Here is a 24,715-nt window from a genome sequence, read left to right on the forward strand (position 1 = left end):
TTGCTATATACAAGCGATGTCTTGATATACAAGTAGCGTCATGTCACAACTGAGTATAAAAGAGAAGAGAGGCACCTCTAAGTGTAGCAATATGGTTACTTTTAATGGTACATTAAAGGTACAACATTTAGAAATGCACATGGTTGATGATTAGGCACATCTAAGTATGTAGGCATCCGGGGTAAAGATGTCCACATAGACCGTCCTCCTTACCGCCATTGGCGTTGTCCCTTCCACACTGCGCTCCACAAGTAGTTCAAGCCTCGCTTTCAGATCGCTCTACTGCAGGGTAGACTTCCTGGTCACGATTGCAGAGAGCTTTACCCCGGATACCTGCTTACTTAGATGTGCCTCTTTTAATTATCAACAATGTGAGTTGCTAAATGTTGTACCTTCATTAAACGTAGTCATATTCCTACACTTAGAGGCCCCTCTCTTCTCTTTTATACTCTGGAGCTCCTGCTGGATTTTGCATTCTTATCCCCTTGTGGAGGCTTCCATTTGTGGATGGACATTTTATGGTTACACAACCTCACACATTGCTATAATCTTTTTATATGGACTATAAACTGAAGGACTTATGAATAAATGGTTGTGGAACGAATCATTTGTTTCCATTGTTTCTTATGGGGAAGTTCGCTTTGATATACGAGTGCTTTGGATTACAAGCATGCTTCCAGAACGAATTATGCTGGCAATCCAAGGTTTTACTGTATATTCATTCATTGCCTATGTTGTGTAAAACTTTTTCCCATAATGTTTTCCTTGTCCTCTTCTGCTCTCACCGCTTTGTCCTGCTGAGCCTGTGGCTAATAGGCCGGTGTCATTTTGGGAGCTCAGCCCTGCCGGAAGAGGTTAAGCCCGCTGGTCGGATTTTGAAGTTAAAATGGTGAATTTACAATCTCAATTTGATTTGAAATGACTTGCATTGTACAAATCACTACAAAAGCCTTTCCGATGTCCTTGAAGGTTTAATAACCCCGATACACTCCTACGACACTTGCAAATCTTTCTATGCGCTATAAAAGCGATGCACTTTGGCCGCCGATCCGCTTTCATTACACTTTATCTGTCTTCAACAGGAAAGCATCCTTTTAATCCTTCACATAGCTTGTTCTTTTTTCTATTTTCAAAGCAGAAGAGGAGATAGGCGCATTGAGGTTTAAGACGTTTGCTCAAACGGCTCTCTGAGAAAAAACAAAGTTCTCAAGAACCCACTTGTAGTTCTTGCAGTAATTTGTTCTCAGAAGGTCAAAACTTTCTTTCAAATGAAGAACGCACTTAAATGGAATCAGACAGATCACAGTGGGTAGGGCAAACTGAAGCAGCATAAAGGCCATTTTTATTCTTTTTTTATTCTTTTAAATTTAAATTTGTGCTGCCAGCGGAGGCTTTGGCACCCTCTACATTGCTGGATTTACTATTAGGCTTAGTCAGCACTTACCAAGAGGCAGCATAGGCAAGGAGGTTACATTTATTGGCCACACACATTCTTCCTTATGGCAAGGGCCGAAACTAGGGGGGGGAGAGATGTGCTCCGGGCGCGGCATTGAGGGGGTTCCACACTGTGCACCTCTAAAACTCTGCACTCTGTATATAGCACGCTCCTCAACCCTGCACTCTGTATGCAGCGCACCTCTAAACCCTGCACTCTATATGTAGCACACTTCTAAACCCTGCACTCTGTACACAGCACACTCCTAAACTCTGCACTCTGTACACAGCGTACCCCTGAACCTTGCAATTTATACATAGCGCACCCATAAACCCTGCACTCTGTATGTATCCCTAAACCCCACACTCTGTACACAACGCACCCCAAAACTCTGCAGTCTGTATGTAGCGTGCTCCTCAACCCTACACTCTGTACACAGCGTTTCCCTAACCCTGCACTCTGTACGTAGCGCACCCCTGAATCCTGTACTCTGTACACAGCGCACCCCTGATTCCTGCACTCTGTACACAGCGCACCCCTAAACTCTGCACATTATATGCAGCACACCCCTGAACTAGGGATCGACCGATATAGTTTTTTCAGGGCCGATACGATACCGATTTTTCGGCTGCCTTTCAGGCCGCTAGCCGATATCGGGTGCCGATATTCTGTACATTTAAAATTGTTATTTTTACACTGTCCTTTTAAAAAAAACATTTTCAGCACTTTTATTGCGGTCACAAGGAATGTAAACATCCCTTGTGACAGTAATAAGCAGTGACAGGTACTCTTTATGGAGGGATCGGGAGTCTATAAGACCCCAAGCCCCTCCTCTGCACTTGAAAGTATTCAAAACATCAAGATCTGCCTTTTTGAATACTTTCTATTTTTTTAAAACTGTCGCCTTTAAGATGCCAGTTATCCGGAAGTGATGTTACTAGATCAGAGACGAAGCATTGGCTTTGTTCGGGTCTTCGGCCAGCGGGTGGGACGGGAGAGCGGTGGAAGGCAGCGGGAGGGGACGTCCCCTCCCGCTGCATGTAATAACAGCTAGGAGGCTGCTGAGCCACATTGGTTGTTTTTACAAGAGAGCCGACCGTCTGCTCTAAAAAACTTTACAACCCCTTGAAGCAATATCGGTAATATCGGTAAGTCTTGTGAGTGACCAATACCGATGCTTCAAAAAAATTGAATATCAGCCGCACCGATAATCAGTCGACCTCTACACTGAACTCTGTATGTAGTGCACCCCTAAACCCTGCACTCTGTTGGCAGCACACCCCTGAACCCTGCACTCTGTATGTAGTGCACCCCTGCACCCTGTACATAGGCACTCATAAACCCTGCACTCTGTATGTAGCGCACCCCTAAACCCTGCACTCTGTACATAGGGTCCCCTAATCTCTACAATCTGTATGTAGAGCACCCCCAAACCCGGGGGGGGTGCCAAACTGGGTGTTTCCCCTGGGTGAAAGAATGTTTAGCTTCGCCACTGGCAACCAATGTAAGGGGCATCCTTCCTCACATTTCACGCCAATGTAAGGGGCCACTTCTATACTGGCTGCCATGGTAAGAGGGAACTTCTAAGCAGACTAGTGCTAAACGAGGACACTACACTGACCACCAATTCAGCATTGATTACCAATGTAAGGGACACTTCTATATTGACACCAATGTAAGGGGCATTTCCCTTCTCCACTGACCACCAATGTAAGAAGACATGCCTTCATTGACCATAAATGCAAGGTGGTGTTCTCCACCGACTGCCATTTGTTTTCCATGGTATGGATATCAAATCTTCATATAACAATTAAACCATAATTATCATAATTCCCTAAAATAAAGATAAACAAAGAACCCTATTCTAGTATCTGGAACATTGGAAATGTGTCTCCAGGATAACTAGGGCTGAAACAACTAAATGGTATAATCAATTATAATCGATTATAAAAATAGTTGTCAACCATTTTCGTAATCAATTAGTTGGTCTTCTGATTAGTTGGCCTACACACAGAATGCATTATTTGTTTACATTTCACAAAAACAGTGCAGCACACATACAGCTCAGTACACTGTTCACAGTACTGCACACATATAGCTCAGTAAACCTTCCATACATGTCAGTAAGTGCCTGAGAACTTGTGAATGTGTGAAGAGCAATGCCTTGTGGGACACGTAGTCCTGGGTAATTTAAAGTGATTCTAAAGGTGGAGGTTTTTCTTGTTTCCTTGTTATAGGGGCACACTATACCATACTTTGTGGCTTGCTATAGGGGCACTCTGAAGGGAGAAGCCCAAAGCCCTGGCGGGGGACCCATTGAAGAGGAGGATTGGAGCTGCTTTGTGCAAAACCATTACACAAAGCAGGTAAGTATGACAAGTTTTTTGCTTAAAAATAAATATATAACCCCTATATATAACCCCTAAAATATAACCCCTCACATTTTTGTAAATATTTTATTATATCTTTTCATGTGACAGCACTAAAGAAATGACACTTTGCTACAATGTAAAGTAGTGAGTGTACAGCTTGTATAACAGTGTCAATTTGCTGTCCCCTCAAAATCACTCAACACACAGCCATTCATGTCTAAACTGCTGGCAACAAAACTGAGTAGACCCCTAAGTGAAAATGTCCAAATTGGGCCCAATTAGCCATTTTCCCTCCCCACCCGGTGTCATGTAATTCAGTAGTGTTACAAGGTCTCAGGTGTGAATGGGGAGCAGGTGTGTTAAATTTGGTGTTATCGCTCTCACTCTCTCATACTGGTCACTGGAAGTTCAACATGGCACCTCATGGCAAAGAACTCTCAGAGGATCTGAACAAAAGAATTGTAGCTCTACATAAAGATGGCCTAGGCTATAAGAAAATGACCAAAACCCTGAAACTGAGCTGCAGCACGGTGGCCAAGACCATACAGAGGTTTAACAGGACAGGTTCCACTCTAAACAGGCCTCGCCATGGTTGAACAAAGAAGTTGAGTGCACATGCTCAGCGTCATATCCAGAGGTTGTCTTTGGGAAATAGACATATGAGCGTTGCCAGCATTGCTGCAGAGGTTGAAGGGGTGGGGGGTCAGCCTGTCAGTGCTCAGACAATATGCTGCACACTGCATCAAATTGGTCTGCGTGGCTGTCATCCCAGAAGGAAGCCTCTTCTAAAGATGATGCACAAGAAAGCCTGCAAACAGTTCGCTGAAGACAAGCAGACTAAGGCCATGGATTACTGGAACCATGTCCTGTGGTCTGATGAGATCAAGATAAACTTATTTGGTTCAGAAAGTGTCAAGCGTGTGTGGTGGCAACCAGGTGAGGAGTACAAAGACAAGTGTGTCTTGCCTACAATCAAACATGGTGGTGGGAGTGTCATGGTCTGGGGCTGTGTGAGTGCTGCTGGCACTGGGGAGCTACAGTTCATTGAGGGAACCATGAATGCCAACATGTACTGTGACATACTGAAGCAGAGCATGATCCCCTATCTTTGGAGACTGGGCTGCAGGGTAGTATTCCAACATGATAAGGACCCCAAACACACCTCCAAGACGACCACGGCCTTGCTAAAGAAGCTGACAGTAAAGGTGATGGACTGGCCAAGCATGTCTCCAGACCTAAACCCTATTGAGCATCTGTGGGGCATCCTCAAACGGAAGGTGGAGGAGCGCAAGGTCTCTAACATCCACCAGCTCCGTGATGTCGTCATGGAGGAGTGGAAGAGGACTCCAGTGGCAACCTGTGAAGCTCTGGTGAACTTCATGCCCAAGAGGGTTAAGGCAGTGCTGGAAAATAATGGTGGCCACACAAAATATTGACACTTTGGGCCCAATTTGGACATTTTCACTTAGGGGTGTACATACTTTTGTTGCCAGCGGTTTAGACATTAATGGCTGTGTGTTGAGTTATTTTGAGGGGACAGCAAATTTACACTGTTATACAAGCTATACATGCAAAGCGTCATTTCTTCAGTGTTGTCACATGAAAAGATATAATAAAATATTTACAAAAATGTGAGGTGTGTACTCACTTTTGTGAGATACTGTATATACAGCATATACGGTATATATATATATATATATATATATATATATATATTTTTTTTTTTGCAAATATTACTTTTATAGTATAAATTAACCCCTTATAGTAGTGATTATCTTCTGTTTTTGTACTATAAAAGGGCTCATTTTTTACTTTTTTTTAACCCCGTCATGACAGGTAATAAGGCTCCATTCACACTAGCGCGTTTTTTGATGCATTTTGCATTTTGCAGAAATGCACGGGAATTTTTTAACATGGGTTCCTATGGAACATGTTCACATCAATGCCTTTTTGTTTCTCTGCATTTTTGGAAAGGGTCGGGGACTTTTTTTCATGCAAAAAGCAGCGTTTTGCATGTAATGGATTTCAATGGACAAGCATCAAAAACGCAAGTGCACCGTTTTTGCAGCGTTTTTGATGCGTTTTTGATGCGTTTTTGCCGGTTTTTTTTTTGTTTTTTTTTTAAATTTTTTTAAAAATTTTTTTAGACTGTAAAAAAAAACCGTAAAAAAAAAAAAAAAAAAAAAAAAAAAAACGCAAAACGCAAATCGCGGCAAAAACGCGGCAAAAACGCTGCTCAAAAACGTGGCAAGCATGAAAACAAAACCTTCAAAAAAACGCTCAAAAGCAACATGCATAGGTGTGAATCGAGCCTAAAAAAGGCATGGTGCTGCTACCAAATGTTCTATGCTGGCCATACACGTATTATTTTTTGGATGAGAATATTCGTATAAATTTTCATATGAAAACTCTTTGTATATTCAATGAGTGGACGAAAGTCATTCGAAAATTTCACTTGCTTTTAACATTTAATTTTAAAATGCATGTAATTTCTGATTGAAAACCACATACACTGTTGAAAAGTGTTTTTTATTCTGCTCCTTTTTTTTTTTTTTTGAAGGATAAATTTGTTTGGGTATGACCAGTATAAGTGACAGCAGGCGTAGGTCGTATCAAGCTACCTGCCTATGACAAAGGAGTCTGTCATGCATAATATTGTATTACAGTCCTGTCTGAAAATCTGCAAAACGTTTGATCTCCAAGTCTGATGATATGTACCAGATTCAACCTCTAATAGTATATACATCTCTTCTGTCTGCTATTCTCAGAGTGGATTACATATTTTATTTCCTAACCATATAGCTGGTTATTTATATTTACCACTGTATATAGATTTTCAAGAATAAATTGTCTTTTTTCTTAAACTTTACATATTAACTAAATTATACAGCAAACATTTTTTAGGTTTTTATCCGATTAATCGAAACAATAATCGGCCAACTAATCGATTATGAAAATAATTGTTGGTTGCAGCCCTTAATGATAACCATCTTTGAAAATGTTTTCTTTTCCATTCAAGGCCAAATTTCCCAATTGGCCATTAAATTCCAGAATCAAAAATCTAAAGGACAGATATATGATATTACTTATTCAAAGTAACCCTCTCTCAGTCCATCATCTAAGTAGTTTTTCAATGAGTTCAATAATATCAAGGTTATTAAATTAGCATCCCTACCCTTGACTCTAGGAAGGAACACAGCTGATTTGAAAAGCAAATCTACACATCTCCTTAACAAGCCTCCTATCCTACCCACAATTCTATTCCAGAGCCTCTTGACCTTACTACATTTAAATTACATATTATTTAGATTTGGAATAGGAACCCCGCACTATAAGCAACGGGACTTGCAGTCACCTTTCTATTTTTAATATTTTTCTGCATAAATAATGGCTCTATGCCTTACTATTAAATATACCTCTCTAGGTCAGTTCCCACAAATATCTTGCTAAACTTCTTATATTTATTTCTATTCGTTTCCCTGGGTATCTATTTTCTGGAAAAAAATGAATCCACTTCCTGTTATATGCCTCTTTTACTTTTTGATGTAGTAATTATGGCTTAAAGTTATTTATTAGGTCATATAGGACATATAGGTAATTTTAGGGGTGTAGCCTGGTAGGAGTCCAGGCTGAGGCTGCCATTACTCAATTACTCCTCTACACATGGGTCTGCTGTTTGATGTGTGGCATATGGATTGCTCTTTCTGTGATATAGGACCCCAATAGGGAGTACTTTCCCAAATAGCTTTTTGCCCTGGAGATTTTCCAATACTAGACGTCTATATTGACCACCATTGTAAGAGTATCAAGTCTAGGTGGAAGGCAGCGCTGGACTGGTAGGCTGCCTAGCAGCAGGTTTCTATGTGGAGTTCATAGAGGGAATCACTTCCAATGGGTTATACCCCAATTGTAGGTGGTAGACCCCATTGAGGTCTATGGCTGCTACCTTTCTGATAATGACAATGGGGCCGTTATCACAGGGAACACTTAGGTGACTGGAGAAGAGCACCCAGTGCTCAGAAAAACGGCCTGTCCGACCTGGACCAGGAGCGAGCACATACCTCGGTGTGTATGTGGCATCATGTCCTCCCCCTACCCCTTCTCTGCCTGAATGCTTTTAATGGATGCATTAATATACACACTCTCCTAAGCAATACCACATGGTTAGTAATTACTGTTACACAATATTATACATTTCTATACGTTCTCTCATGTTGATGTTGAATATGTAATGTTTTACATTTGGCTCATAACTGTCTTTTTAATTATAGACATACCTCTGTTTATGCTGATCTAAATCAGATACCCCTGAAGAAGAGTATATCTCGAAACGTGTCGGGTACTCCCCGTATATGTGTTTTATATGTACCGGAGTTCAATGATTGTGTATCTTTGCATATTGTATTGCAATTTCTTTGTCTTTATCACGCATCCTGTACCCCTCTTTTTTTGTATTCCTGCTACATTTACCTCATGTACCACAGACCTTTTTAGGTCCATACCTTAATAAACACCCAATTTCATTTCAATCATACAGGTTCTCCTTTTAAAGTCCCGCAAGAGGAACAATTTTCCATTTGCCCAGTGCTCAGAAAAATGTTTGATTTGATGATTTTTATAGTATAGAAGTGTAGCTCCACTTTAACACTTTTATCTTCAATAAATAACTATGGAAATCTACAAGTGAGACATTTTTCTCAGCACCAGGCGCTAAGAGGGCACTTTTACACTGACTAGTAACAAGCGCCGCCCTCAGCTTCCAGCTGATTCTCTGCCAAAAAGAGAATCAACAAGTAAAGTAAAGGGCTCTCTGATCATCACTTAGAGCTGTACCCAGAGGGATATAGAGTTGCATGGTCTCCTCCTATAGCTAGGGGGTACTGTGACTCTCTTTTTGGCAGAGAATCAGCTGGAAGCTGAGGGCGGCGCTTGTTATCACAGAGACGCACAGCTAACGGCTATACATAGACGGCGGACGGCGGAGAGTGAGAGCTGACCAGTCCAGGATTCCGGTTATACTGATGAACCCATAGGTGGTTCAAAAGTGTGTATTGACTAAGCTTAAGGGCTAAGTCACACGCTATAAGGTGAGCGCTTACTACCTAGGGGGGAGCACCTGAGTGAGAACACTGCAGTTTGTATTTGGATCACCCACACAGCAGTAGCTGAATCGCATGGACTTTGGAGCACTCTCGTATTTGCATAATTGGATAGTGCACAAACACACAGAAGCACTTTGACTTGAGTTTCTACCTATTAGTGGATCATTTATTACATATGGACAATTTATATATTTATTGATCACAAGCACCTTATCACTTTATATAAACGTATTCATTTATTCCTGATTTTTACGCACATTTATTTATCACAAGGAATATACATATGTTTTAATGCATATAATTCTTATATATTGCACTATTGTCACTTTTCACAGTGGGTAGTTACTGAGTAGACCATTGTATATTTTTCCAGTATATTTATTCACTTTGTGTAGCACTTGTACTTTGCATATAATTTATTTTTGGAAGCGCAGAGTATATATTTGATTAGGGTGAAAACACTGCTGTAAAATTTTACTGCAGGATGAACAGCTTTGTCACCATGTTTAAGGCAGTGGAAAAACCAACAAATCTACTGGTGGCATCAGCAGGTAATAAACAAAAGCTGTTGTGTCTATTGACAGACTTTATCATATATACAACTTATTTGCCCATGGTTCCACTTTAACAATCTCCATTTGTTAGATTGTCCTCTAGGGGAATACACAATCAGTCCGCGACCGATTTATTGATTTTATAGGAAAATTCACCTATTTACCTATTGTTAAATTGTATACAAATATTTTTATTGTAGACCAATAAATGTGTGAATTTTATACATATGTGCCTATAAAGTCCATGATTATTTCTCTAGTTCTCAATATGCACACTTAATAGGACGTGGCACAGGATATATCATAAGTGCCCATTGGCCACCATATGGACACCAAATTTTCTTATGCCAATCTCCATTGAACCACATCCCATATTTTACAGTTGTCTAATATCCAGATCTTTTTCTTCCATCGGTTTAGGCAAGAACAAAAAAAAAAAACGTCTGGAAACTGTTCTCAACTGGGTTCATTTTACTCTGAATCCTCGCTGGGCACAATTTAGGAAATTCTATATTTGGACTGCGGTGTGAAATCTTCTACTAGGCTGTAAATATGTATTCAGGATTGAACACCCTAATTACTCTGAGCATTTCACATGAAATGACTTTGTAGCAAACCTGAGAGTTTCGACTGGGAATTTGCACTGTTATTTTCTCCTGCAGGCAAAGTAAAACCTCAAGGGCAGCCGACAACCTCAAAATGTCATGAATTAACCATTGGACTGCTGTATCCGGCTAGGAACTAAGTTAGATTTCATATTCATAATTATTTGAAAAAATTGAAACATCTGCTACTTTTTTTTAAATCCATTTTTAACATACTGACATATACAGAGGGTTGGGCAAGATAACAGAAACTCCTAGCAATATATTAATATAAGGGCCTGTGTCGATGGGCTTTGAGCTTGTGTCAATGCTATAAGTTGGACATCAGTTTGAGATGCTTCTGAGATAGTGTGTAGAATTCATTGACAGGTACCTGTGACCAGCAGTTGACCTTCTTTTGACCCGCACTTGACCTGCTTCAAGCGGTATCTGCATCCCTATAGGCTTGTATGGAAGCACAAAACCTATATGAACAGAACAAAAGCCAACCTACACAGGCTCAAGAACCTTATAAGGAGTGACATCACCCCATTCAAACTCCTATAATAAATGTTTAAAGCTTAGTCTGAGTTCCCGCTATCTCGGGTCCCTTGATAATTAAAGTGCACCTGTTCCCAGACTATGGACATTAAACTATTTACATATCAATACCTTAGTAATTTGAAGCACGCCTTGGAGCTTCACCACGCACAACACTAGGATTTCCATACTGGTCAGTCTTGTGTCACTTTTTGCTTGAAAAAGTACACGAGTACCTGGGTCACATGTTTTGGCCCCAAAATACTTTTATAATGGGAGCAGCTGTAAAACATGTGTAGCACCCTGATGTTTAGGCAGGGTTGCTAGTACAGTTACCTGCCAGGTATATCTGCCTTGGCCAATTGATAGGAGATCAATTGATTCCATCCTAATTCTGGAATTGCTGCACTTGTCTCTTCTGTTACTAGATGGCCGGCCATCTGGTGGCATTAGATAGGACAAGGGCATTGCAAGGACAGATCAGGAATAGATGGGGTATCTCATCCAATGGGCAGGGATCTTCTTGGGTCCCTTGGCCTGCTGGGAGAGCCTATTTATTTGGGTGGAGTCAGGTGATCGGGGTTCTGTGCCACCTGGATGGCTGTCTGGGTGGTTGTGTGTTGTACTGCCCGGGCTGCTAGGCCAGAGCCTGAGGCCTATCTCTGGGACATCTGGCTGCTAGGCTGTCTGAGGGCCTATCCAGAAGCAAGAAGCAGTGTAGATTTAAGACTGCGGCTTGCAGTCCAGCCAGAAGTGATGGTTCTGCCGGCCGGAGAACCTGTCATGGTCTGAGGTAGAGGGGAAGCTGTCGCCACTAAGGGACCATACACCTTGTTACTAGGGACCACAGTGTGTAGCTGAAGTGAGTACCGGAATAGTATTCTCTCCAACGGTGAAGAATTGGGAAACTTCAGCAGGTGTTAAGCCAGTGACCCAGCCAGCTGAGGTGACGCTTGCAGAGCAGCCATGTGTATCAAGCTAGGGACCGAGCAGGCCAGTGGTGTGACGCTTGAGAAGTATCTTGGATGCCAAGCTAGGGACCCAGTAGAGATGCGGGGTGACGCTTGAGGAAGATACTGAGTGAGAAGGTTGGAAGAGCTCAGGAGATCCAGTGGCAGTGGATCAGCAAGTCTAGTGAGAGAGACTGGGAGCTCAGTTGAGTGAAGATCTACAATAGAGGAACTGAAAGAGTTCACTGTAACCTTTGCTAGGAACTGTTTAAGATTGTTGCCATAGGAGACAGCGTGTCTACACATGCAGATGTGATGTCCGGCTGGGTGCTTTTCCCTGCATGGCTGTCCACCTATAGAAGTCTCGGAGTCTGACAATTTACATTGCAACTACTAAAGGGTGTCCTGGCCTTAAACCCTCTCTCCCACAGTTTAGGAGACAATAAATCTCTTTGCATTCAAGAAGTGTCTGGCGCCCATGAATCTACCTTGCATCACACCCACCATGCCTCGTAACCCACTCTACATAGAAGGATGTCAGCTATTCCTAACTCTGGAGGTTCTCATGAGACCAAAGGGGACCTGGGACTTGCCTAATGCATGTTTTTCATGCATTTCCTTGCCTTGTAATCACTGTTGCATTAGATAAGTAATAAAAAATAAGTAAATGCTCAAGCCTGAAAATCATGCAAGAATCCATTAAAAAAAGGCTAATAAAGTCAGCCAAAGATGCTCTGCTCAAGTGTAAATGGTGATGGTAAGGGCTTTAAAACAAGCTCTTCCTGACCTCCCTTGCTGTTTTTAATGTAAAGTTATTTATTCTTAAAGATCCTCAAAGATCACAGCAAAGACTCAAAGACAGCTTTCTATCTCAGAAACACCTGCTGTGTGTTCTTATTAGAGCGCTGGCAAGACGACAAGATTCTGTTCTCATAGACAAAAAAAACACGAAGATTTCAGTTTCTATTTTGTAAACTTTAAATATTTATTTCTCTACATTGCCTATAGATGCAGAGATAAACCTGGGCTTGCCGTTCTGTAAATGTACTTTAGTGTGCTTGATCAGGGTGCAGGTTCACTTTAAGGATCTAATATTGAATCAGTCTTGAATCCTACGGCAGCTGGGACTTTTTACATTTTTTTGGATAGACTTCATGAGCAACACAATACATATATCTTAGTCCTCTTATCTTAGTAAAAAGCCATAGACTGCAGAACCTTAAGGGTCCAATTACGAAAAAACTGTTGGGTTAATTTGACGAATACATTTTGACTGTATTTTGCTTAAAGCTGTAGTAAACTGTTTTAAAAAAAACTGTTCCCCCTGTAGGTTTAAGCTATAATGTGCTAGTATGCATTGCATACTAGCACATTATATCAGACACCTATAAAACAGATGCCCTGTCACCGGAAGTGACATAATTGGAGATCTTGATGAATTGGATATTTTGACGGAACACCGGAGCATTGTGCGTATAATAAGGCAGCAGTGTGATTCAGGGGGAGGGGGGCAGAGAGCCAGAGTATAAGGCATGTCAAATCCATGTTAGTGGTCCACGGGATTCAAAATTGTGGTCTGTGAGGTCTGAAAGGTTGGCGACCACTCCTGTAAATAGCAAAACTTGCCTAGCACCCAATATTATCAGGCAGTGCTATTTAGTGTTACTATAAATTAGAATAAAAGCCTAACCACATATTCAGCATTTTTAAAAAAGTTCCCTCCCCCTTTCCTCCTACCTATCCTGCCTAACCTATATAAAAAGATCTGTATGCTTACCTATTTATAATCCGTTATCAGGCAGTGCTGACTTCACTTTTTGAGATATAGATAGCCAATAGAAGTATCACTAATAAATTAGTATGTGAACTATGAGAATGAAAAATATAATACAACAAATCTATTAAAGCTTAAAATGACTTCCAAAAATAAGTTTTGTAGAAATGGTACAGCAAAAAATATTTTACCTTTAGGTAAACCACTTACCATCAAACTCTGCTGGTCCAACTCCCACTATAATAATGGACAATGGTAACGATGAAGCCTGCAAGACAGCAAGTACATGACATTACTTACACCATGGAAGATGTACTCCACAGGCACCAAAAATGTTGACTTCCTGCAAAGGGTGGCTACATTTTCTATGCTACAACTGCTATTGCAGTGGTGATTGCACAGCGATTGCACTGTTGTCTTGTCAAAGTCTGCGAAATGATTTTTGATTAGCTACAGAAACCAAAACGACAGATCAATGTAACACCTTAGCCTGTGGTCAAAGGAGGATATACGCAATACAGTCCCAGACGTTCTACATAAGGCTGAGGCCTGCAATCTCCGTCAAAGTGGACATACAGACCTGGGAATACAGCTCAAAGTTCTCACCACTAGAGTCCCCAAGAGACTCTCAGGTCATCTAACACTCCAGCATTTACCAACACTGAAAGGTCATTTTTGGTCAGACTGACCCTTTAATCAGGATGCTCCAAAAACCTTACTGCTCGTACAAACCTCTAAAACAATCCATTATTCTAGTGTCACTGTATTCGGCCAGAGTGGACCAACCATGCTAGCCTCCTAGCATGGTCAGCTACCAGGGACCCCTCTGCAAGCTGTTGCAAGCACTTTCAAATATTTACTGACTTCCAAGCAGGACTATCTTGGAAACATCATCCGAGATTGCCCAATTTAAGAAGTATTCACAACTTTAAATATTAAAGCTCTCAGTTCAAGCCTCTGGAACACATCAACAGAGGCTGATTAGAGAAATGAATATTCAAATATAAGGGGAATGCAGAAAGCTGAAAAATGTTCCCTGGACAGCTTGGCTGGCACAGCAGAAATCAAAACTTCCCAGTAGACTATTATCTTAAAAATCAGCCTGGAAACCTAACATTTCATAAAGATAGCAGATGTAGACCATGATGTGCCTGCACGTGTCTTCTTATCTTCACAAGTGCCTTGAATCCCAGATTCTCAATATAACAAATTCTACCGCTGGCTGTAGTTAGATACCTGGCACACCTCTATAATGTGCTTATATAGAGTGGCTAGTGAAGCATTCAGGCAGGGGCAAAGCATCAACTTTTTAGCTGGAAACTGCCATTCATCGTGTTTTGTGACACCCGGTACTCATGAAGATGAAAGGTACACATAGCTCCCAACTGCCCCTGATTTCGAGGGACTGTCCCTCCTTCGGAACAAAGTCCCTCTGTCCCTTTTTTTCTCCTAATTTGTCCCTCATTTTGGTCTGATCTATATATTGTTGTTGTTGTTCAGTCATTTAGTCGTGCCAGACGCTTCGTGACCTCATGGACCATAGCGCGCCAGGCTTTTCTGTCCTTTACTGCCTCCCGAAGCTTGCTTAGCTTTATGGTCATTGTTTCAATGATGCTATCTATCCATCTTGTTTTCTGTCGTCCTCTTCTCCTTTTTCCTTCCATATTTCCCAGCATCAGGGTCTTTTCTAATGAGTCCTCTCTTCGCATTAGGTGGCCAAAGTATTCGAGTTTTAGCTTCAGAATCTGTCCTTCCAGTGAATATTCAGGGTTGATTTCCTTCAAGATTGACTGGTTTGATGTTCTTGCCGTCCAAAGGCCTTTCAAGATTCTTCTTCAACAACATAGTTCAAAAGCGGATCTATATAGTTGTATATAAAATGCACTACTTATCTATCAAAGTATTTCCCAGTGCTAAACCTTTCATCCAATTTCTAAGTTGCTGCATTTGTAAATAACAAAAGCCAATATAAAGGAATAATAGTGGTAAAAAAAAGCAATTGTGGGTTTAACCAATCATTATTTTTGTACAATTCACCTTTAACCACTTGCCGACCAGCCGCCGTCATTATACTGCGGCAGGTTGGCACGATCCCGCAAACCACCGTAGCTGTACGTCGGCTCCTTTAAGCAGGATAGCAGGCGCGCATGCCCGCTGCATTGCGGGGGTGCCGATGCTAGTGGCCGGTGTTCTGCCATATAGTGTCCTTGTATCAAATAGTGTCCGCCTCGTACTGCGCAGGCGCTGCGCCTGCGCAGTACGGAGGAGCAGGAGATGCCGAAAATGTCCGAAGGTGATCAGCTGACCATCAGCTGTACACGGCGCTCGGGCACCTGTTAGCGATGGCAGTGTAAGAGGGCCCCTCGCGGGCTCGCTTCGCTCGCCACGCTTCGGGCACGGCCTCGCTGCGCTCGGCAAATATTTATTCTAACTCTATGTCCACTTGGATAGTGGGGAATGATCCTGGACATAGGGTAAGAATAAATGCGCAGGCGCCGTGTACAGCTGACGATCAGCTGTTGAACTTCGGAGACTTTCGGCGTCTCCTTTGTCCTCCGTACTGCGCCTGCGCAGTACAGGGAGGACACTATATGATAGGGGACTGAATTCGACAAGACACCGGCAGTCAGACGTGATGGCGGGCAGGAGAGGCAGAACAGGGACGCGTGTGTGTAAACACACAAATCCCTGTTCTGTGAGGAGAGGAGAGGCAGATCGTGAGTTCCTAATAGCTAGGAACCAGGATCTGTCATCTCCTATAGTCAGTCCCATCCCCCCCACAGTTAGAACACACAGTTAACCCCTTGATCGCCTCCTAGTGTTAACCTCTTCCCTGCCAGTAACATTTACACCGTAATCAGTGCATTTTTATAGCACTGATCGCTGTATAATTGTCAATGGTTTCAAAAATGTGTCAAAAGTGTCCGATGTGTCCGCCATAATGTCACAGTCCCAATAAAAATCGCAGATCGCCGCCATTACTAGTAAAAAAAAAGCCCTAAATGCCCATAAATCTATCCCCTATATTGTAGACGCTATAACTTTTGCGCAGACCAATCAATATATGCTTATTGCAATTTTTATTACCAAAAATATGTAGAAGAATACATATCGGCCTAAACTGAGGAAAAACATTTTTTGGGGCCCAATACAGTATGAAGGGAGCTCACTGCAGAACATGTGAAAGGGCCATTGTGGGATCGTAGTAAAGGGCACCAGGATATATATATATATATATATATATATATATATATATATATATATATATATATATATATATATTTGCATTTTATTGTTGCCCCCCTACTTTTGTCCCTGTCCCCCCATGTGCCCCCCCTAAATATGAAAGCTGGAGGTGCCATTGTCTCTTTGTGGAGACCAAACCTGATTTAAGCCAGCCAAGTCTACAGTCTCATGCTTGTGATATTGCATTTGTTACACATGCTCCAAGCTCTCTGTTTATCTGTCCTGCTCTGCTGGATTCCCTCATTGATGACCTCGGATCGGATATTGACTATTCTATGAACTCTGCCTGCCTTTTGGCTATGGATGTGACCCTGACTATTCTGAACTTTGCCTGCCTTGTATCTAAACTGTCATTGCACCTCTCTGCTAACTGCCCCAGCATGGTAGCCAGGCACTATAGCTTTGTGTATAAGTCCTGGGAGCAATCGAGTACCGGTAGGCTTGCTTGCCTTATGGGAAAGGGGGGGGTGCTATAGGTGAATAAAACAGAAGCCAGCTATAGTGACTGACCACCTGCGTTGGGGGTAAGCGTGACATGTAGCTGCACCACCAGCTCCAGCCCATGTTAAAAGTAATAGTAGGTTATGGGTAAGCAGTACTGTACAAATGGTTACATTTTTTGTCTTCAGTTAATTGGGGTTGAGGGATCTGCCTCAAAAATTCCCCCAGGGTCTGCAAAATCATGAAGGTTAATGATATTTCCTTACACATGAAATAGCTTGCCTTTTGGGATTAGCGTCCTTTAAATCAATTTTGTTCCTACAGAAAAAGCACAAGTCAATTTTAAAGAAGCCAGTTAAGTCAAAGATGCATTCAGAAAAATTAGAAAGCGCTCCAGGCCATAATTAGAAGTCTGAATTCCCCATGGTCCATTGGCGATAATAACGAGGTCTCTTTATTTTTTGTTGTGAAGCCCCTCGATGGGGCGCTCTACAGAAACAACACAGTTTAGCTGTGCCATGCTTTTCAGCTCGCAGAAAAATCTTCTGGGCCGGCTTTGTTCTGTACGCAGACTCTTTTCTACAAACATCTCTCTTGTGCGCTCTGTGGGATTATTATTAACCTTCCTTATTTTAATTGGAATTAATGTCAACTCTTCATTAAACCAGATTTTCATCAGCAGTCAGAAAGGGCTTTTTTTTTCATTTCCTAGCCTACTGGGAGGCCTGCATTGAATGTGCTCGATTTTTAGACACTAATTGTTATTCTCAGTTGTTAGGATATTGGCTTATTAGCGGCTGCTCTTTCTCACACTGCCCAGAGGAAATGCACTTTTGTTCAAGCTTTTTTCTTAATTTCGTTCTATTCTTGTGTGTGCTACCTGTTCTATTTACTCCATCTGCGTTTTTTTTTTTTCCGACCCTACATCGGCAGCAACAATCCCAGACACCCTTGGAGCAACGAGACAACCTAAAGTTAGACATAGCAGGGACTGGCTGACTTTTGCTTAGGTTTCGCAAACTAGCTGTCATTATTTGTTTACAAGAAATACAAAGCCAATATAGTTACGATTTAAATTTAATGGATGGAGGTATTGTATTTTATATTTTTGAATATTATGTTATTAATATTAAATTATTGAATACACACTATATTGCCAAAGTATTGGGATGCCTGCCTTTACACGCACATGGCATCCAAGTCTTATGCCGCGTACACACGGTCAGACTTTCCAACGTAAAATGTGCGATCGGAGCTTGTTGTCGGAAATTTCGACCGTGTGTAGGCTCCATCGGACAGTTCCCATCGGAATCTCCGTTGCACAAAATTTGAGATCTGGTTCTCAAATTTTACGATAACAAAATCCGTTTGCGCAAATTCCGATCGCGTGTACACAATTCCAACGTACAAAGTGCCACGCATGCTCGGAATCAAGCAGAAGAGCCGCACTGGCTATTGAACTTCATTTTTCTCGGGTCGCCGTACGTGTTGTACGTCACCGCGTTCTTGACGTTTGGAAATTCTGACAACTTTGTGTGACTGTGTGTATGCAAGACAAGTTTGAGCCAACATCCGTTGGAAAAAATCCATGGATTTTGTTGTCGGAATGTCCGATCGTGTGTACGGGGCATAAGTCCGTAGGGTTCACTATTGAGTTGACCCACCCTTTGCAACTATAACAGCTTCAACTCTTCTGGGAAGGCTGTCCACAAGGTTTAGGAGTGTGTCTATGGGAATGTTTGACCATTCTTCCAGAAGCGCATTGGTGAGGTCAGACACTGATGTTGGACGAGAAGGCCTGGCCCACAGTCTGTGTTCTAATTCATCTCAAAGGTGTTCTATCGGGTTGAGGTCAGGACTCTGTGCAATCCAGTCAAGTTCCTCCACCCCAAACTCGCTCATCCATGTCTTTATGGACCTTGCTTTGTGCACTGGTGCTCAGTCATGTTGGAACAGGAAGGGGCCATCCCCAAACTATTCCCACAAAGTTGGGAGCATGAAATTGTCCAAAATGTCTTGGTATGCTGACACCTTAAAAGTTCACAAAGCAAGGTCCATAAAGACACAGATGAAAGAGTTTGGGGTGGAGAAACTTGAACTCCGCACAGAGTCCTGACCTAAACCTGATAGAACACCTTTGGGATGAATTAGAGCGGAGACCGCAAGCCAGGCCTTCTTGTTCAACATCAGTGTCTGACCTCACAAATGCGCTTCTGGAAGAATGGTCAAACATTCCCATAGACACACTCCTAAACCTTGTGGACAGCCGTCCTAGAAGAGTTGAAGCTGTTATAGCTGCAAAGGCGGGCCAACTCAATATTGAACCCTACGTACTAAGACTGAGATGGCTTTAAAGTTCATGTGCGTGTAAAGGCAGGCGTCCCAATACTTTTGACAATATAGTTTATGTTGCACCAGACCACAATGCATGGTAATGCACTACTGGGAGATGTGGGGTGCTGCATTGGAAAAATTGCTACATGTCCATTTACATAAATTGTCCAAAATTGGTATGCTGATGCTTTAAGAGTTCCCTTCACTGGAACCAAGGGGCCAAGCCCAACCCCTGAAAAACAACCCCCACACCATAATCCCCCCTCCACCAAATGATTTAGACCAGTGCTCAAATCAAGATCCATAAAGACATGGATGAGCGTGTTTGGGGTGGAGGAACTTGACTGGCCTGCACAGAGTCCTGACTTCAACCCGACAGAACACCTTTGCAATAAATTAGAGCGGAGACTGCGAGCCAGGCCTTCCCATCCAACTCAGTGCCTGACCTCACAAATGTGCTTCTGGAAGAATGGTCAAACATTCCCATAGACACACTCCTAAACCTTGTGGACAGCCTTACCAGAAGAGTTGAAGCTGTTATAGCTGCAAAGGGTGGGCCAACTCAATATTGAACCCTACGGACTAAGACTGGGATGCCATTAAATTTGATGTGTAAGTTAAGGCAGGCGCCCCAAGACTTTTGACAATATATTGTAGGCAGGTGTGAAGAAATGCTATAAAGTAAAAATGCTTTCAAAAATATATATTTAAATTGTTTTTATCAGTCTACAAAAAGCAAAGTGAGTGAACAGAATGTATTTACTGTATATGATATTTAATGAGGCTACCTCTTGGCTTCAAACCAGCATCAATTCTTAAGCCTCGTACACACGATCTGATTTTCCGCAGACAAAACCTCAGACTTTTGTCCGAAGGGGTTGTCGGCCAACAAACACGAACGTAGTGACGTACTACGAGCCGATAAAGAGGAAGTTCAATTGCCAGACGCCACCCTTTGTGCTCCTTCTGCTCAATTTCGTGTTAGTAGAAGTTTGGTGAGTGTTGATTTGCACTTTTCATTTCGCACTTTTTAGTTTGTTTCTGAGCGGCTGTTCGTCAACCAGACATGTTGCGGAATCGGAGGTGATAACATGTTATTTATTATTGGCCTTGGAGTTATTGCTTTGATCCAAGTCCAGTCCAGGAACAGGAGGAGGAGGATTTCTTGGACCAAAAATTGGTTGCTTTATTAATCGTGACCAATTATGTCATATGCCTTTGCTGCGGGAGCTCCAGGAGAATAATCCGGATGATTTTCGGAATTATCTCTGGATGATGGACCCCTGCTTTCACCAACTCTTGGCATTGTTGACCCCCAATATTAAGAAGCAGGACACATGCATGAGGCTTTTATTTTATTTTTTGGTTGAATAATAATGATTTGATTTGGTATATTTTCTATATTTTTGGATACATAGAATGCACTTTTTGGTTAAGTTCTATTGGCAGATATCATGTCTAATTTTTATTTGTTTTCTTTTTTTAATGCACAATAAAAAAAATTGTGTAGAATAATACTTGGCTATGTGTTTTACTTCAAATGACAGTTTGGGAGTCAATACAATGTAAAATTAACAAGGGAATCCAACATAGTTGTATCTTTGATCTTAAAAACTACCGGATAATGGTGTTGTGGTAACTTGCCCAAAATAAAAATAATAAGCATAATAATATTATTCTTGATATCACTAGAAAAAAAAAGCGTTTTAAAATTAGTTTGCAATAACTCCATCAGTATCACCAGCAAATCAGCTTCATTATTATCCCATTAAAGAAGAAGAGAATTGTGCGCTGCATTTGGAGATTTCATAATTTGCCGCGTCACGCAGGGGCAGATCCAAGGGGGGGGGGCAACGGGGCAATTGCCCCCTCCGAGAAATGCGGGTGAGTCAGAGAGCCGGCGGGCGGCTCCGTAAGTGAGAGAGCCGCCAGGCGGCTCCGCAGGAGAGAGACAGCGGGCTGGCCCGGCGGCTCAGTTGGTGAGATGTGCCGGCGCCGCTCGATGTGTTTGTCTGCTGGCCAATCAGGGAGCCGGTGGGCGGGGGAGCAGAGAGATGACATCATCTCTCACCGCCCGCCCTGCATCCCTGCAGTTCCCCCCTCACCATGCAGGCAGCTGCGGCAGCAGAGAGATTACATCATCTCTCTGCTGCCTGTTTCTGGGACACAAGAGACCACCTTAGCAGGGGGCAAGTGACAATCTTCATCTGGTGACAGGTGACCTGGCAAGTGACAATCCGCAACATGTGGCAAGTGACAATCTGCATCTGGTGACAAGCGACGTGGCAAGTGACAATCCGCAACATGTGGCAGGCGACGTGGCAAGTGACAATCTGCATCTGGTGACAAGCGACGTGGCAAGTGACAATCCGCAACATGTGGCAGGCGACGTGGCAAGTGACAATCTGCATCTGGTGACAAGCGATGTGGCAAGTGACAATCCGCAACATGTGGCAGGCGACGTGGCAAGTGACAATCTGCATCTGGTGACAAGCGACGTGGCAAGTGACAATCTGCAACATGTGGCAGGCAATGTGGCAAGTGACAATCTGCATCTGGTGACAGGTGACGTGGCAAGTGACACACTCTGGGCTCCCACTGATTCTGCATTATGGTGAGTTAAACTATTTAATTTTTTATAACAATGTAATAATAGTAATAATGTGCTTCAATCATCCTGACACCATAACAACCATGGTGCCGTGATGATTGAAGCGCCAACACCAGCCATTTCCCCGATAGATGTACCCCAGAAAAATATATTTTCTGGCAGTGCCCCTCCCGAGACTGGATCCGCCCCTGGCTTCATGAATGTTAATCTTCCATTACGAGCGCTAGTTTACAAGACCGACCGCTTCTGGCTCGTCCTTGCTTCCGAGCATGCGTGTTTGTACTTTGGACTTTTGTCCGACAGACTTGTGTACACGCACTCGGCAGCAGACATTTGTCCGTGGAAAATTTTAAAGCCTGCCATCTAACATTTGTCCACGGAAAATCCGACAACAATTGTCCGATAGAGCGTACAAATGGTCGGATTTTTCGCCAACAGTCTGTCATCACACAATTCCCGTTGGAAAATCCGATGGTGTGCACGCGGCTTTACATTTTACATGCCGCGGTGTTGGTGTGGGAGATTTGACGATCCCTGTGCAGCCGCCGGTCTATACTATCCAATGGACTCTCTATAGATCATTATTGCCCCGATGATATCATGCCTTTACATGGCCCGACGTCCAACAGACCAGCCCGGTGTATCTGACTTCACTGCTCAATCCCCATAGGGTCATTCACCGTTGTCTCCTTGGGGTTGCAGTGGCTTAGATATATATATATATATATATATATATATATATATATATGCCACAAGTTTGATGCATGCTGAGCTGCCCTGAAGAAGCAGTGTGCGAAATGTGTCGGCTTCTCTGCATATATACAAGCATCTTTTCGCATCTTGTGCATTAAGTATCAATTATGGTCAATACCTTATGACCAATGATATTATTGTATTGTAATTTTATATTTGTATCTTTCTAATAAATCTTAAATAATTTTATAAACTCTTGTGGTTGTGCTTGCCTCAGTGACAGTATATAACACACCCGTTAAAATCCCATCACCATTTGAGGGAGCGGTGCTCTCTCTTACATTTTTTTCTCAAAGGGCATGTAATGTATTTCTCCACGAAAGTAAAGCCAATAGCTGAAACAAGAAGCTTCCAGCTCATACTTATTCAATAACCTGCTAACAAAGACTACAGTTGTAATAATGAATAAAACATACATTACATTATAAAGTATTCACATCTTTCTTAGACCTTTTTTTTTTCATGTCTTCTAAACCCGGTGAGCAATATACATACATGTCACAACTTGGGTTTTAGCAGTCCTCAGAATGACTAATACTGGAGACTATAGATAATTATTACAAAGTCCTGCTATTAACAAACAACTTCACAGCTCTCATGGTAATTATCCGCCAACACAGATATGGCACAATCCCGATACTCTTCAGTACTCGGGTGATCCTAGTTTATATGAGTCACATTAAGATAAAGTGCAACATAGCAGCATTAGGTAGTGCAAAATGCACAGTGTTAGGGCTCATTCACATGTGTGGCTATAGTGCAGTCCCTCTGAAAAGTGATTTGCAGTGGATCACTTTTCAGAGGGTGTTTGGCAGCAATGAGGAGGCAATATGTGGCTTCCTTGCATCTGCTTTAACTCTCAGAATGCCGAATCACTGCACTGTTGCAGGTCAGTTATGGCACGGCCCTATTCACTTGAATGAGTGACATTCGGCAGTGGTACCGCCTGTGACAAGCACTGCGACCATGGCATGGGTACGGCTGTGAGTGGCCGCACTGCCCTGTTTAGATGGGAGGTCAGTAAAACTGGGACTGTACCACCTGTTTTTCCCAAACAACACTCCAAGCCTTCTTAACCTCCCTGGTGGTATGATTATTTCAGATTTTTGATGCTGAAAGCGGTACAATTATTTTGCATGGAAATTTGGCGTTTTATATTGTAGACCTGTAATTCTTAGGAATAACACACTTAAATCTGTCCAAACAAAAGTCTAGTAGACATCCCGGGTATGATAAAGTTTGAAACACTAAATCATAAATTATAATATAATAAACAACTATAAATAAGTATAAGAATTAATAATATAATAATAAAAATGATTCAATAATGTAATCAAATCAAATACACTGAATTTTGCTCAGTTGCAGAATTGTCGCTGTCATCACTTTCAGTGTTTGATGATCGATTTCCCCACAAATCACTATCACTCAAATCTGCAAGTGATTCTAATTTATTATCACTATTTTCTAGCTGGTCTAAACCTGCTTTTGATGTAAATGGACGGTTTTGGTTGCTATGGATAATCTCCAGTTTCCAGGCATAAAGAACAGTATATATAATATAAAACTGCATGCAGGACACTGGAGAAACCACTAGGGACAAAAGGGAGTTGAAATAAATTGATACAGTAATGTAATCTGTAAGATTACAGTATACTGTATATGTATTGTGTGTGTTTTACTTTTTGAATTTGGCGCCGTTCTCCGACCCCGTGCGTCGCAACGCTCGCAGGGAGCGGAGCCCGGGCACAGCGATAGATCGAGCGGAGGACGAGCCGCTCACACTGCGGAGAGACATCGCAGGATCCAGGGGACAAGGTAAGTAATCTCTTCCTGGATCCTGCGAAGCGATTCCGAGTCTGGCTCGGGGTTACCGCTTTTGGTTCTGAAATTTCACCCCGAGCCAGACTCGGGAATACCGCCAGGGAGGTTAAAGAGTATGTGAAGCCAGCCCTTTTTTTTTTTTTTATTTGGACAGAGAAGAGAACACGTAGAAAACCCCTGACAGTTTTTTGTGTC

General features: G+C 42.3%; 1 protein-coding gene across 1 annotated transcript in view; it reads right to left on the reverse strand.

Annotated features, from left to right (window-relative positions):
- Window positions 1-24,715, reverse strand: part of CPNE9 (copine family member 9) — a 468,155-nt gene that overhangs the window by 21,307 nt on the left and 422,133 nt on the right. Inside the window, exon 20 of the mRNA XM_073591994.1 lies at window positions 13,522-13,579. Coding sequence (XP_073448095.1) covers window positions 13,522-13,579 — 58 coding nt within the window. The remainder of the gene's footprint in view (window positions 1-13,521; window positions 13,580-24,715) is intronic.

This window comes from Aquarana catesbeiana, linkage group LG07, assembly GCF_042186555.1.
Source record: "Aquarana catesbeiana isolate 2022-GZ linkage group LG07, ASM4218655v1, whole genome shotgun sequence".
NCBI classification, from domain to species: Eukaryota; Metazoa; Chordata; class Amphibia; order Anura; family Ranidae; genus Aquarana; species Aquarana catesbeiana.